We start from the raw sequence: 16,343 nt of genomic DNA, 5'->3' as shown, positions 1-16,343 counted from the left end.
GTTATATAGAAGTGTTATAACTGTCTAACTTTTTTATTTAAGTTTTATTTATGTATTTATTATCTCTATCACCATGAGGGCACACTGACTACAACAACATGGCCAAACCACACAAGAAAGGTTCACTTCTCTATTACTGTACATCACTTCCTGTTTCTGAGGACAGTCATCCCTTCTTCTGGTGTGATCGAGCAGTAAGGCCTAATGTCCAATAATATCATGAATATAACATGAAGACATTATGAGCAAAGTTTCTGTACATCATTTGGAAAGTCTGTTTTACACATTAGGGTTTAAATGGACGTTTAATTAGCTATGGCCATGTTGTCTATAATCTCAGGCCAAAAGGTTCAACAATATTTATTATGAAGAACAAATTGATCAAGGTCCAATATTGCTCTTTAAATATTATGGTCTTTACGATACTTGCATGTTACTACTGGGCTTTTGCATCTTGGGTAATTTGATCACAACTAGACAGCCGGTTAGGGTTTAAATATTGATATGGTATATAGTCAAATAGTCCAGGTGTCCCACTGTAGTAAATGGAGGAAGCAGTCACCCGACCCGGCCTTGAACCTGGGTCTCCTGTCAACAACTACTTATTTGGACTTATTTGGACTGACATGGGAAAATGGCACCATTTATTCATCATTAAGCAATGATCAGTATACAAAACCTGGTAAGACATGAATTCTTATCTTAGCTTGGTTGCATAAACACTAAGGGTAATGCAATTGTCCAGAGGGAGAGTGCGGCTGGGGATGTCCGCTTGTTGTCCCTGTAAAGGTTGCTATGTTCGTGGACACCTCAACAGGCACAGGCAAGATGCAATATACAGTACAATTGAAAAGAGGGTGGGAATAGTGCAATGTCAGTATAGACCAAAGATTCTAGAGCGGAGCTGTTCTAGAATCTTTGGTTTAGACTGAGATCCTGAGTTCCATCCTAGTGCAGTAGGGGCAGAAGCCAGGGGGCCACCAGAGCATGGTCAGTGCCCTGCATGCAGATCACCTGTGGAGCCTGTCCACTGGGGATGTATTTTCAGTGTTGATTACTAAGTGTACAGGAGAAGGTTACAGAGACTGACAGAAGGACGCAGGAAACAGGAAGTCATCCTCAGGCTGCTCCTCTGGGTGCTATTTTGAGACCAAAACCTCAAATAAAAAACCCACATCTTCAGACAGATACTCACCACATATGCACACCATACATACAGACGCAGGGTGCGATTTGTGTAAAAACCAGAGGGGGGGATGATTTTGAATAAGTACAATAAGGGTTGTTAAACACCCCCCCCCCCCCCCCCCCCAAAAAAAAAAAAAAAAATGAACGAACGATTCATAGCCTAGTAATGTCATGGCTAATAATACCCTATATTATTTTTGCCACCTTTGTAACATTTTAGTTTTAGTTTAGCGTGGTGTATGACTTTAAACAGCGAGTGTGCTTATGATGATCAGCTCCTCTAATACAGGGTAGGACTACGTTTTGACAAGCATAGAAATTCACCATGTTCTTGCCCCATCTGAAATGACTTCTCTACTTTTGCTGCCTCCATCCTTTCTGTATTTGTTGTGTAAAAAAACGTTGTATATGATGGCACTGAAGTCTTAAGTTAGTGAATTGGCTAACAGTGTTAGTTGGTAACCAAATAGCCTACACATTGCGCTACACGCTACGTAGGCTACGTGCATTCTCTCTCCTGCTGATTTGCGTTCAGTAGCCAAGTGCGTAATTTTGCAAAAGTTGAAAGAAATAAATGTGTTTATTGTAGCCTACAGAAAATAAATAGCCTATCATACTGTCAGTTAATTGCCTACAGTGCAGTGAAGAGTTTGGAGAGTAAAGTTATAGGGCAACTTGAAGTTTTGAGTGCTTTCTCGTTCGTCCTCCGCAAACTACAGGTGTTTCGGTAGAGAGCCATTGAATAAGCGATGCCAAGCAATTTCTGTAACACTTTTTTTTGTGACATTCAGCAAATATCTCCTCATTTAATGTAAGTTCCTTCGGACAATAGGCCTACGTTCTACTCTACGTGCAGTTGTCCTCCATCTCAGTTGCATCAGTTTTCTAATTTTGAAGGTTCTAAAACATTATTATGCAGAGTACAGACTGTACAGTGTACAGACGCATGCACGCATGCACGTACACACACACACACACACACACACACACGCACAAAGGCATGCACGCACACATACACACACACACACACACACAGACACACACACAAACAAACACACCCCTTCCTCTGTATGTTTAAAGTGAAACTCAGAGAAGGAAGCAAATATTTAAAGACTTAGACGTTAGGAGAGAGAAGCCACACACTCGAGCAGCTGATGGAATCTGGGCTTTTATTTTATTATCAACATAAGAGATGCTCAGTCATGCTAAAGGATCTATAGGTTAGGTTATAGTAACAGGGATCGGAGATACAGTTGGTAAGTTTAAAGTTTTACAGAACTTTTGCAGAACACAGAATTTACGGAAGTCTTTCAATTGTAGACCAGGCATTTCTCCTGCTTTTTTATCTCGATCAGCATGAGGGTCTTTACCTCCTCCACCTTGCTCCTGCTCTCAGGTGAGTGATGTCACATCTGTGTTATTATTGGACATTAGGTCTTTCTGCTCAGTTACGCCAGAAGAGATGAGTTTCTTTAGAAACAGGAAGTGAAAGAACAGAGAGGAGTGGCATTGATCTGTGTGGTTTGGACATTATGGTTAACTTTGAGTCAATTCTAATTCAATTTTCAATTTATTGTGCTTATAGAGCGCCAAGACATTACACATGTATCATGGCGCTTTACAGAATGTAGGCAATCAGAGAAAAAAGAAAAGAAAGGAAGAAAAGAAAAGAAAGAGAGAGGCCCATGGGTAACAGGGGCGAGGAAAAACTCCCTAGAATTTGAGATACATATAGGAAGAAACCTCGAGCAGATCCACGACTCAAGGGCCTGACCCATCTGCCTAGGGTCAATACAGGACAGTAAGGTCTGTATACATGACAAATGCATATAGTCAGGTGTAGAGAATAGGACATGGTGTATAAAGCACCTGAGGTGAAAGTTACAAGAGGTGGGATGAAATGGAAATACTTACAGATTGGTACAAAACGGGTTGCGTCTCTAAAATAGGTTTCCCTTTTCACATTGTAAGATGGCACAAGACGCACTTCAGGAAGAGAATTGCATTTCTACCAGAAAGACTCAGTAAACAGGATAAGACTAAGTGACAAGTTTACTGTGTGAGTGTAGCTTAGACGTTGATCATTAGAACCAGAATGAATATAGTAACAGTCTTTGGTGAATAATTACCAAGTTTATCAGCTATAACAGAGTAGTGTCATGGCATATGATAAGATATATATGAATGGTGGAGAATCAGCTATAACAGAGTTGTGTCATGGCATATGATAAGATATATACAGTACAGGCACGGCGCCAGGATTCCAGTTTTGGATGGGCCAGACCAATTGTGGGTGGGCCTTAAAAATAACTTTATCAAATCACTGTTTAACCTAATAAAAATGACTGACTAATATAGTGTTATATTATTTGTGCTTACATAATAGAGATTTGAATAGCTTGATGCTCTTTAAATAGTTTGTTGCATTGTAAAAAGGACGGACGTACTGTACCCATCCTCGATCACTGTCCGTGGTTCTGACCAAATAAGAGCGCTTTGGAATCTCCATTACGCACCATACCTGCTGGCTGTGCTTTAGCGCATCTCTCGAATAGACCTAAGGCCTATAGGCTGTAAAAGTGGGAATCTAATATTTCCCCCAAACATAGTTTAGTTCTGCTTGTATAACATGAAGTCGAATATTTCATTTGTTTTAGGTTTTCAACAATACAGATCAATCACACTGCCCGACAGTTTCAATCAATATGCAGGGCAGTTGAAAACATTCGGGGCTTAGCCCATAGAGTCTAAACGGTTTTCATAATTCCCATTTTGCCTGACTTGCTGCTCACTTTTCATAAATGAATCCACTGACTCAAGCCTCATTTGCACCACATTTATTAAATATTATGGACAATACAATTTTGACAGAGGATGTAATGACATTTAGCTATCTTGACATTTTCTGTTTGCTAGAAACGAACTATATAGCCACTTAGCAGAGTGGCTTTTAAATAGCAATATATGGTTTGTTATGCTTAGCTTAGGGAGAAGGGAACATTGAAGACTCACTAATTCGATTTTACAACTAGGCAAAGCAGGCCACCACTGTTTGGCCAGCTCGAGGCTGATAACAAACCTGAACTTGTAGGCTAGTCTAAATGACGAGAACAGGATAACTCCACCACCACCTTGTTATTGATGACTTCATGATTTCCTTGTAACGTAGGCCTATACCAAATATTAAATGCAAACAATGACATGTCTAACCTCGCGCGCACACGTAGCCTCCAAATTATGTGTTATGGAAGGTAACGTTCATGTTAAATCTGCTGCATGAAGAAGAATGAGTTCACCCGTGTCCGCTTGTATGTTAAATACGTCCATCTCATCTCAAAGTTTCAATGCGCGATCGGAATAATGGTTTCATATTTGTTAGTCAACTGTAGAAAATACATTCGGGGATGAAGCCCTGGCAAAATCAGCTGGCTACTAGGCCTACCCCTCGGGCACAGAACTTGTTCATTGACAACGTCATGTAAAACATGCTCCAAGAGAGCTCATAAAGATCAATCACACCCATTAGGCCCTTTAATGCAAATCGGATCAACGATCACAATATCAACAAGCTGCATTGCAAAAAAAAAAAAAACATTTCAGAAGCCATTATTAAGCCATACAGATGTGCTAGGTGTTATGGATCTCAGCTATCCTTCATCTCCTGGTTGCAGCGATACGAGACCGTTTGTGCACGTTTAAGGTACCTAAACAACGACTATATTAAACGTTTTTTTTTTTTTTAAGAAAAGTTTTGGGTGGGCCTGTTGAAAAGTGGGTGGGCCTAGGCCCATCCAGGCCCACCCGTAGCGCCGTGCCTGATACAGTATGAATGGTGGTGTGAATTAACAATGTATCAAACAGTAAACCATAAACTCAAATGTGACCAATATCAATTCAACAGCAAGGTAAAACCAGATCGGCAAATACACTACAACAAGTTACAGTAGATGCCAGATAAACTTAACCAAATTACCCAAAACACATGTTTGCATGTGAGGTGGATGACTGCATGTTCTTAGCAGATTCAATAGCCTTAATAAACAGGGGGAAACTTACATCCACTAGTACCAGCTGGTTGCCATTTCACAAGTTGCATGCATTCCAAAACACAAACTGTCAATTCCATTAGTAATTATGTCAAACGGTAAACAAGGGCAGTGGTTTGCAGATCTGTTGTTTGAATTTGACTAAAGACAGCGTTTTGTTTTGAGCACTGGTACAACTGTTTTGAGGCGATTGTTCAGTTTTGCAGAGGCTGACAGAGGTTTTGTGGATGTTATTTGAGATTTGGGGTTTTTGTTTACAATTTGAAGAAAAGGGTGGAAGGTTTAAAAAAATGTGTTTAAGCCAGGGCTTTGAACCGGTTCAAGGAACGAAAACGAAAACCGGGAACTTTTTGTATTTTACAGGGAACAGAAACGAAACCGGAAACGTTATTATTTTTTATGTTCTGGAACAGGAACACTTATTTAAAATAATGGTAACCGGTTAATACCGGTTTTATTTCGTTCCTCAAAGTTTTCGTTGCCTAATTAACTAAAAAAAAAAAGTAATTATTTTCCTGCGCACGTTACCATGACGGCTGAGGTTCACTTTCTGTGTGACATCACATCAGACATTCGCTGACTGAATGGAGAGAGAGCGATGGATTACAAAGTCTCCACTCCACATCTTAAATAAGAGGTGAATTACGATCCATCGTTAATTAAAACGCTCATTCCAAACACAATATCAATATCTATATTTGTTGACTCCACGTTAACTAGATGTACCGCAGAGCGGTACAAAATATGACCGCCGCCCAGTCCAGCACATTTTTTCCACAAAAAGAAATCACGCTGAAAGGCCTATATGATTCTAACTGTCTCACTAAATTGCATTATCCACACTCAATTCTCACTGGTATCTGCTAGACAACAAGTACCAAAACATGATTAGTTCATAGATTTCACATGTAAAATTCATTTTATACAACCCCACCTCCATCTTGCCTTGTGTTATGTTTATGTTATGTGTGTGGGTGTGTGTGTGTGTGTGAGTGTGTGTGTGTGTGTGTGTGTGTGTGTGTGTGTGTGTGTGCGTGCCTGCGTATGTGCCTGTGCATGGAAGCGTACATATGTCTACTGTGTGAGTATGTGTCATGATTACTGTGAATGTGTGTGTGTGTGTGTATCTGTTTGTGCACATGTGTGCACATGAACTGGGCTAACATGACCCCTGGAGGCAAATATACGGAAAAAATGGTCATCCTAGGCCCTACAGTTCTCAAGATATTCACAGAGAACTGTGTCTGGCCTACCCTCCTTTCGGGGGGTCCAGTCCAGCGGGGGGGCTACAGATCAAAACGAAAAATGACAGTTCCATGCTATCCATGTGGGGGTACATGCCCACCAAGTTTTGTGTACCCCGGTCTTTCAGTGTCCCGGGAATCCTTGTTGGTGTACGTCACTAAATGTACACATAAATTGTTTTATTGTAAGGCCCCCCATGAACGAAAGTACACAAAACTTGGCATGCATTAGGAGGGTGTCATAATGATCCTACACTTTCAATTTCGTGCAGTTTTGACCATGTCAGCCAGAGATATTGTGATGAAAACACCTAATTTTTTGCTTAATTTTTAACTAGGTGGCGCTATACATGAAATAAGTGGTAATGGGATGGGTTGACATGGCCCCTTGAGATCAACATACAAAAAAAAGGTGGACCTCCTAGGCCCTACGGTTCTCGAGATATTCACAGAAAACTGTCTCCGGCCACCTACAGGCCAGTTGGTGTATAGTAACATGAATGAATTTATTGTGTGGCCCCCCATGAACGGAATTCCACGAAACTTGGCGTGCATTCAGAGGGTGTCATAATGATCCTACACTTCCAATTTCGTGCAGTTTTGACTATGTTAGGTCACAGATACCTGCAATTACAACACCTCATTTTTACTTTTTTGTGTTTAACTAGGTGGCGCTATACATGAAATGAGTGGTTATGGAATGGGTTGACATGGCCCCTTGAGATCAACATACCAAAAAAAAATGGTCCTCCTAAACCTTACGGAAAACAGAAAACTGTGTCTGCCCTACCCTCCTTTCGGGGGGTGCAGTCCAGCAGGGGGGCTACAGATCAAAACGAAAAACGATGGTTCCATGCTATCCATATGGGGTTACATGCCCACCAAGTTTCGTCTACCCCGGTCTTTCAGTGTCCCGGGACTCATTGACAGAAATTTGGGCATGCGAAAAAAAAAAAAAAAAAAAAAAAAAAAAAATCTGACTAAACCTATATGACCGCCGCTTCGCTGCGCGGCGGTCATAATAATGGACTAGCGAACATTAGGCCCAGACGCGCCTGCAGGTGTACGTCCGTACGCACTGTGCGTACCATCAAGCTAACGTTACTCAACAACAGAACATTTCCCTTGTGTGCGTGTATTCACACCAAATTGGCCTACCATACCTTTCCAAATATGCACAGTATCCCTTTAGCTGCATGCCATTGGGCTATTTACCATCTATTACGTAAAGTTAGTGAACACGTTATCAAAATTAACGTGCACGCATTTTGTTTGAGCAGGAGAGAGAATACGCACGCAGACACGCAATAGGCTACTTGTTGTTTTATTTTACTCGGCTATCTATATATGGTTATCAGCACACAATGTTGAGCTAATTCACTAACTCAATACTCATTATGGATATCACAAGTTTAAACAACGAAAACAGAAAGGATGGAGGCAGCAAAACTAGGAGTTATTCCAGATGGGCAAGGTAGGCAATTGGTGTGCTTGTCAGAACGTTAGACTGCGCTAAAGCCAGACGTCACGTTACGCTAGAACAAAACTAAAGGTAACTTTAGCCTGTATAGGGCTGTATCAAGTTGTCCAAATGAATTGGTCATTGTAGACATTGTCGTTGTATTATTGCATGTGGATGTTGTTATGCTTTGTAGGCTACTTTTTTGCTGACCAATGCACGGACCTAAAACGGACAAATATTGTTCACGAGTGATTTTTTTTTGCGGGGGTGATGGGTGTGTGTACCATAGCATTAATTCCTGCAGGCGCCCCTGATTAGGCCTACTGGATGGCCTTTCCCCCGACGACAGTTGCAATTTGTTGTTGCCCGAGTGACATAACCATGTGTCTTAATAATGTCGTTACGTTTGTGTGGAAATTTTCTCTTTTAACAATAAACTACACATTTGAAATAATTGTAGGCCTATTTAATTATTACTAGTGCAGTGCCCGTTCAAACATGCTATTCCTGTAGCCCAATTACATGCCTGCAGGTACAGTAGGCCTGCTTTAAAAATAGGATGATAGGGAAAAACATAATTCCAGGTAAGCATTCAATAATGAATAGGCCTACAGATAATATAATATAATAAATGTGAAGTGAGCAGAATTTAAGCATGGCTGCATGTGATATTATTTGCAAATCAAAATGACAACAGCTGTTTTGAGTCAAGGCTATATGCTTAGCCTATTGATGCATCATATGGAATTTGCAACGGTGTGACTCAAAAACAGTCTCTGGTGGCCTATAACTCTGTCTGCCACTCGTTGCTTGTGGCTGGATATGCTTTGCATGTGTGGCATTCTGAGACGTTCTTTAATTCGGGACCATTATCGCTCGTTTCAATTTAGGACCTTGCAGTTGGAATTGTCGTTTGTTTATTCAAAGTCTAAAGACAGTCCAAAGTAGCCTGGGCTATTCATATAAGTGACATCACACTGTCTGCCACTCGTTTTCTTGTCGCTGGTTATGCTTTATGTGTGGCATTCTGGGACGTTCTTTGATTCGGGACCATTATCGCTCGTTTCAATTTAGGACCTTGCAGTTGGAATTGTCGTGTGCTTATTCAAAGTCTAAAGACAGTCCAACGTAGCCTGGGCTATATAGGCCTAAGTGAGATCACACTCTGTCTGTCACTCGTTGCTTGTTGCTGGTTATGCTTTGCATGTGTGGCATTCTGAGACGTTCCTTAATTCGGGACCATTATCGCTCGGTTCAATTTTGGACCTTGCAGTTGGAATTGTCGTTTGCCTATTCAATGTCTAAAGACAGTCCAAAGTAGCCTGGGCTATTCGAATTGTCCGCTTATATCACATCTTTTTTTACGTCATTTTGAAGAGCCACTGCATAGCCTGCGTGTGTTGGCATGTTGGGGTGTTGTTGCAAAATCCTTGGAGTTATCTTGCACTCGCTTAAGTTTTTACCCGTGTAACCTACACTGATCAGTTCTGCCAAAGCCCTGCTTCTATCTTCACTGGTAGCTTAGGCTACAGCCCTACAGTGCTGTGGAAGGGGGAGTGGCTAGCGGCGAAAGCCAATGTGTGCTTCTTTTACCGATATAGGCTATTTAACGATATCTTTTGCATTTCTTATTCAAACAACGTCAAATTCGGCAGTGCACTTACTCATGCCCGTAGCAAGACACCTGCCAAGTTTGAAATCAGTCTGACAAACGGTCAGCGAGATATGCGTGCCACAGACACACTCACACACAAACACACAGACGCTTCTTGCTTTATAGATAGATTATTATTATTAATAATATAATTATTATTATGTAATAATGGTTGTAATGTTATTACATTTGGTTTAAGCTGGATGAGAAAGATGTGACATAATTCTATAGCATTAAACAGCTGACAGGAACGAAATTAACCGTTCCGGGAACTGTATTTTTTTGTTCTAACCGGTTCGGGAACGTCAATTTATTGGTGGAACTCATAACCGGAAACGTTATAATTCCGTTTCTGTTCGGAACGAACCGATTGGGGAAAAAATCGGTTCAAAGCCCTGGTTTAAGCAATTGGGAAAAACTGTAAAAAAGTGTATTGTCATGTACTGTGCATCTTACTCGCTTACTTACTTGTCATAAATGATGATGGATAATCAATACAGCTGATTGGTCTCTCTCTCTCTCTCCCTCCTCTCCCTTTCTTCTCTCCATGTGTTAGGAGTGAGCTTGGTATGTTGCCTTCAGACACTGAGGGGTTATGTAAGTGGAAGAGTGAACATCCCATGTAAAATTGATATACAAATTGAAATCCAATCAGTTCTCCTACAGAAAATGGACATTAGTAAGAATGTCACACTCATTGAGTCAAATAAGGATGGTGAGACATTTACAATAGGGAGATATTCTCTATACTATGACTCAACAACTAAAGACATCACTGCAACCATAGATGATCTGATCAGAGAAGATGCTGGGGTGTACTGGTGTTTAACTGCAGGATATTACGATGAACATCATACAGATCCAGTGCACCTGGAGGTGGAGCACCGTGAGTTACAGAACATTTTAACAAGATCAATCCAGATCTGGGTCATTATATTTCCTCCAAAACTTCACACATTATCAGGCTAACTCCCCCTGTTCCCCTCCCTCCTATCTGTCTCCTCCCCCTTCCTCATTTAGCCCCTCCCACCTCCAAACCTCCACTGACCACAGGAAGTACATCAGCACACGACAGTGCTACAGGTAGGTGGAGGAGCAGTTACCTGACATACTTATTTATGGTAAGAAACACACACCACCATAGGAGGTAGGCCTATGCGAAGTCTATAGGCCATAGACCATAGCTATTAATTATGTAAGAGACACATTAACACAATTCACTCACTGCATGGTTTGTCCAAAGTGTTTAAAGGGGGTTTGGAGCTAATTCCAACTGTCATAGTTCTTTACTCCACCCATCACATAGCGTTTGAAGACAAGACTTGATAGCAAGATTGTGATGGTCATAAAATGAAGCTTTATAGTTTGTAAATGAAAATGAAGCTTTATAGTTTGTAAATGAAGCTTGTTAATGAGGTGCGTTCAAATTCACAAACAAAGGCAAACTCTAAGCAAACAAAAAACAGTTGGCAGAGGTTTGTGAACCTTTGCCTTTGTTTGATTGTGAACACTTTCAAAGAAGGAGGTCGTTCTCCGTAAACATAGGCCTAAATAGACACTGAACATAGGGTTAATGTTGATGAGGAAATTTTTCCACAGAATCTTTCAAATTTAACCACTCAAGGAAAACATGTTCACCTTGAACGTCCATCTCTTTTTAAAAAATTTGAACGCACCTCACACATTCACACACAAATGTGTTTGCTACTATCCATACAGGTGACACACACTCATCCAGAAACACAAGAGCTCCAGAGTTGGAATCAACATCTGCACAAGGGAATTCAAATACAACACACTCACATGCATGTAAGAAAATTATACATTAATTCACTTTCTCCTGCTCTATCGCCCGCCCACCCCCCCCCCCTCTCTCTCTCTCTCTCTCTCTCACACACACACACACACACACAACACAAACACACACACACACACACACACACACACACACACACACACACACACACACAAATTAATGTTAACGTTGTCAAGCTTCCTTGTAGATTTTTTTTACCTTAATATAACTGCTTCGAAGTCATTTGATGTTAAACAACTTGTAATAGGGAGAATGGCACACCTTCCCAGTTGCACACTACCACTAACAAGAACTTCACTCTCCCCCGATCCAGAGAATCACAAATGACTATAGGGCAATTGTGCAATAGCCTACGATTTCTATAAAGTGTTCTCAGTCCTATCACTGTGTTCACAGGACTGCCCTGATCAACATGACTTCCATGCCAAGTTTAACATCTTATCACTCATCACACAACACATCCTCCCCCTCAACTGGTGTGGAGTGTATCACAGCACTAAATTGCGTTTGCTTAGTGTCACAAGGTCGGTTCGTTCGCCGCTCTCGAACCCGCCACCTTGACACACACACACCGGAGATGAACGCTCTAACCACTGAGCTAAAAGCCCAGGCTTCCAACTCAGCGGTTAGAAGCGTTCTTAAGGTTAGGGCTGTGAGGATTTACACGTGCAACTAGCATGCTAGCTCAGTCTGCCTCCGTTACATTAGTGATTCTACTGTGTGATAGTCTGTAATCAGATGTCCTTACAGGGCAGAATGCATCTCTCTATGGAGGACTAGCAGCTGCTCTGCTGGTCGGCCTACTGGTGTTGACCATTATACTGATGAGGACCAGAGCAAAGAGGACAGAAAGTAACACACACACACACACACACACACACACACACACACACACATTTACATATGGATTGCCAAGCAATTCAAAAATGCATGTTTTTAAACAAGTATGTTACATTATTTTACATGTATATCACATGTAACACACATTTACAACACATATATGCATATATATATATATATATATGTATAATATATATATTATACATATATATGCATATTTCATATTATAGGAACTATCCCATTGTATTTGCAGTAGACAAAACAGAAGAGATGCCTTGAGGAGGACATATGAAACTACAACTTACTGTTATGTATTTCAGAGATGTGTAAGGATAAGTGTCTGAAGATGACTAAATGTAACTTAATTTTAGTGAGTGTTCAAACATGTATTGCAAACATGACACATTGTTTTTTGTCATTATCAGCACCACGATCATCACTAAGGAACCCATGTAATGCTGAAGAGGTATGGAGCTCTCTGTTGGTTAGACTATTGGTTTGTGTGTGTGTGTGTGTGTGTGCGTGCGTGCGTGCGTGCGTGCGTGTGTTTTCACTCCACTGTTTGTCTCTGATGTATAACGAGGTATATCTGGTCTCTTTCTGCCCAGATCAACGGCATCTATGCAGAGGTACAAGACACAGACAGCAGTGCAGATAAACTCCAAACTCCTCCGACTCCAAACAATCAGAGGAATCATCAGGACAGTTCACTTGTCATCAGCATATACACCACAGCCAATCAAAATCCAGAACAGCATCCAGCTTCAGCCAATCAGTTTTCTGAAACTAACACTGAACCTGAAGACATCAACTCCCTTTTGATCTACTCTGTTGCAACCAATCCGATGCAGCCTACACACATGTCAGCAGCCAATCACATTTCTGAAATTGATGACACATACTCTGTTGCAACCAATCCGATGCAGCCTACACACATGGCAGCAGCCAATCAGAATTCTGAAATTGATGACGCATACTCTGTTGCTACCAATCCAATACTGCCTACAGACATGTCAGCAGCCAATCAGCCAATTGATGACACATTATGCTCTGGCAACTAATCCGATACTGTCTACAGGTGTGCCAGCAGCCAATCAGAATTCTGAAATTGATGACACATATGCTCTGGCAACTAAAGGTGCATTCAGAGCACCTCGGAATGACAAGGACCGCCCCCATGGCTACTTTGTTTTTCCGACAGCAAGTGTTCATGTGCTTTGCCATCGGAATGTGTGACAAACACGGATGCCACAACAAAGGTTAAAACATAGACTCACTAATCCTAAACAAACAACTGTATTTGCTTAAAATATAGTGTAAGATGCTCGTGAAAGAAAGATATGCAGCTTTCAAGTGATTAAAAGGGCAAATTCCCAAGTTCACATTAAAACTGTTGGACATGAAAGGCCACATGGACTACAAACGAACTACAACATGACGACAAAAGTGATGACGAGCCCCTAACTGGGCAACTCTGTTAGCAAAATCTAGCCCCAGTTTCCGACCTCTGACTCACACATTAAGTGACGTGAATGACGCGGAATGATGATGTTTTCACTCGGAGAAAGGTTTTTCCGAAGCCCATGAACGCTAGGTAATCCGATACTGCCTACAGGCGTGCCAGCAGCCAATCAGAATTCTGAAATCAATGATGCTCACTCTTGCCACCAATCCAATACAAACATGCCAGCCTCCAATAGGCTGAGCCTGACTGAGGTGTCTGTGCAAACCCAGCCATAGCCAAAACTCTCCCTGATCATTCATCATTTAAGTCATGTTAAAGTTATCTTAGATTTGTGTAGATTTTCATAGAAAATATCATTGGATATATACAGTATATGACCTCTCTCTCTCTCTCTCTCTTTGGAAGCTATGTCATGTAAATATTAAATATCGTACTATAGATAGATATACGATATACGTAGATAGATCTAACCTCAGACAGAGAAAGAGCTCAAATATTATCTCTCTCTCTCTCTCTCTCCTCAGTCACCACAAAGTCACCTGTTGCCTTGTAGTGCTTAGGTCTAATAGCTGAGTCTTGCTTCTGAGATGTGTTTATGATATTTTGAATACAGTGTTTAATTTTGCAGAAGATAGGAGGCATTTTGCATTTTGTGTGAGCAGCAGGTGGATTTGTGTTTAGACTTTTGATCAATTGTGTATTTTAAAAAAAAAAACAGTGTCTTAAAATGGCAAAGAAGAGGTATTTTCTGAGATTTCGGTGTCTAATATAGAGAAATGTGTTAAGTGTTTTGCAAAAAGTGTGAGGCTGACAATATGCTTAATGTTTAGCAGATCTGCGCTGAAGTTTCCATCCTGGAATGTATTTTGATAACTGTGTAATACTTTTCATTTTAATGTATAAGGATTAATAAAAACAAAAAACTATAATAATCAGGTGTGTTTTGCAACAGTCAGGCAGGGGCCTGTACTACGAAGGGAGCTTAACCTACCCAGATGTAACCCAGGGTTACTTTGTTAAACCAGGGTTGACAAAACCTGGTTATCTTAAGTGGTGTTAATCGGTACTACGACGCTGATTATGAAGTTGATTTGTTGAGCCGGGGTTAACCTGTGCGCGTTCACATAAAAGGGGCGGGTTGCAGCGCAAGTCACCACTTTCAATGATGACGCGTCACCTTATTTTACGGATGAGTACGTCGGCAGTGAGCAAAGCAAGGCTGTTGGCAACGTATTGTAGCGACCGTGCTATGCGTAACCCCGGGCACGCTCATGGTTGGCAGCCTGGCGAGAAGGGGGGCGGGACCCCCGAGGAATATAGGCTACGGTTCGAGGAAGTTCTGCCTCTTTAAGTTCTGGGCCTGACACGGCCCGCTGTGTGTGACATGCTGTATTGTGTGCTTGTACAATAAACCAGTTCTTGAAACTCTGGCTCTTGGTGAAACGCTACAGTATTACAGATCGGGTAGCCTAAATGCCTAAAAGTAAAGTTTTATTCCCACATGTTCTTCAAATATGTGTTACGGAGGATTAGTAGCTTACGGAATGTCTGAAATGAGTTGAAATAATTAAATAGCCTAATTTGAGTTCATAGAAAGGCCTACAGATGCAACCCAATTCAGAAGTGGGCATATAGATTACAGTAATAAGGATAATTGAATGTTTAAGTAGCCCCCATTGACTGATTTAGTGTATGCCTAATCCTGTGAACATTTCAGATGCAACACCATCGCGAAACGCACATGGCAGCATGGTGAAAATGAAACACAAAAACATTATTCAGAATAGTAGGTTTATATAGTTATAGCTTGCATTAATATTTCTTAATTATGAAAACATGTAGGCCTAGCTTATAGCCTTCACTTGGCCTCTGTTTTACAGCTAACAAGAAACAGGTGTCTTCGAACACTACTGTAGGAGGAAAGGCACCAGAGTGTTTTACAGTAGCAGAGGAGTTGGCCATCGCAAATAATAGTGGAAGGCCGATTATGGAGGGGGTTGAGGGAGGCATTCGGTCGGATTCTGGTGCTGTGGAAATGTGTAGCCTTTATGTGCAGGGTACAGTAATATGACATTCAATTCAACAAGTTTGTTAAAATGGTGATTTTTATTTATTAGGCCTACTGTAGGCTATGTCCGATTTATTTTAGGCTATTCTTGCTCAGATGTTCAGCATACTGTAGGCCTATGTCCGATTTATTTTAGGACATACAGTATTCTTGCATCACCGATTGAATACATGAATGTCCACGTATGGGCATTGCTATGAGACGTCTTCCTAGATCATCTGACAAAGATAACGAATTCCCTCGGCTGACAATCTATATCTTCATAGAGAATATCGTCCGGGTAGGCTATATATATTTTCTGGCGGTCTCTAAAACCCCTCGCCCTGCGAAGAGAGTCCCTCACGATTTGCGCTCCAATGTCGTATGGATCATCCAGGTACGCCGACATGTCTCGGGAGAAATTGTTAGTGGAGGGGTGGTACTTAAAGGGTGTGGTTAACGGAAACCTCGGGTTAACCAAGAACATAACCTGGTCGGAGCAGGTTTGAGATGCAGCGTAAATTGCCATGGCAGCATACCTCGGTTAAAACCTATTCACCTTTCGTAGTACGGGTTAATCG

The 16,343-nt window shown here is 41.2% G+C and overlaps 1 protein-coding gene across 5 annotated transcripts; it reads left to right on the top strand.

Moving 5' to 3' along the window:
- Positions 1–2,307: 2,307 nt before the first annotated feature.
- On the top strand, positions 2,308–15,058 carry LOC143116194 (uncharacterized). 5 transcript variants are annotated; one of them, XM_076277618.1, is made up of 8 exons: positions 2,308–2,444; positions 2,544–2,584; positions 10,151–10,480; positions 10,615–10,677; positions 11,314–11,403; positions 12,161–12,262; positions 12,676–12,716; positions 12,859–15,058. In XM_076277618.1, exons 2-8 carry the CDS (start codon positions 2,545–2,547, stop codon positions 13,309–13,311), a joined length of 1,119 nt encoding a protein of 372 aa, XP_076133733.1. In that variant the 5' UTR covers positions 2,308–2,444; position 2,544; the 3' UTR covers positions 13,312–15,058. The 5 variants fall into 5 exon arrangements, with proteins under 5 accessions (XP_076133733.1, XP_076133732.1, XP_076133735.1 ...); XM_076277617.1 differs by having other exon boundaries at positions 2,325–2,444; positions 2,514–2,584; XM_076277620.1 differs by lacking the exon at positions 2,544–2,584 and having other exon boundaries at positions 2,325–2,444.
- The last annotated feature ends 1,285 nt before the right edge of the window (positions 15,059–16,343 follow it).

This window comes from Alosa pseudoharengus, unplaced genomic scaffold (assembly GCF_046254945.1).
Source record: "Alosa pseudoharengus isolate Yale_2024_CS ecotype anadromous, Long Island Sound unplaced genomic scaffold, YU_APseudo_1.1 YU_APseudo_1.1_scf_91, whole genome shotgun sequence".
In the NCBI taxonomy this organism is placed as follows: Eukaryota; Metazoa; Chordata; class Actinopteri; order Clupeiformes; family Clupeidae; genus Alosa; species Alosa pseudoharengus.
The sequence above is the reverse complement of the archived record's forward strand: the minus strand, read 5'-3'. Positions and strand labels throughout refer to the sequence as shown.

Bases quoted from the DNA above. Each gene is read 5' to 3' on its own strand.
- LOC143116194 (XM_076277618.1), top strand. From the start codon at position 2,545: ATGAGGGTCTTTACCTCCTCCACCTTGCTCCTGCTCTCAG. The intron at 2,585-10,150 runs GTGAGTGATGTC...TCCATGTGTTAG, and splicing joins CACCTTGCTCCTGCTCTCAG to GAGTGAGCTTGGTATGTTGC. The intron at 12,263-12,675 runs GTAACACACACA...TGTCATTATCAG, and splicing joins CAGAGCAAAGAGGACAGAAA to CACCACGATCATCACTAAGG.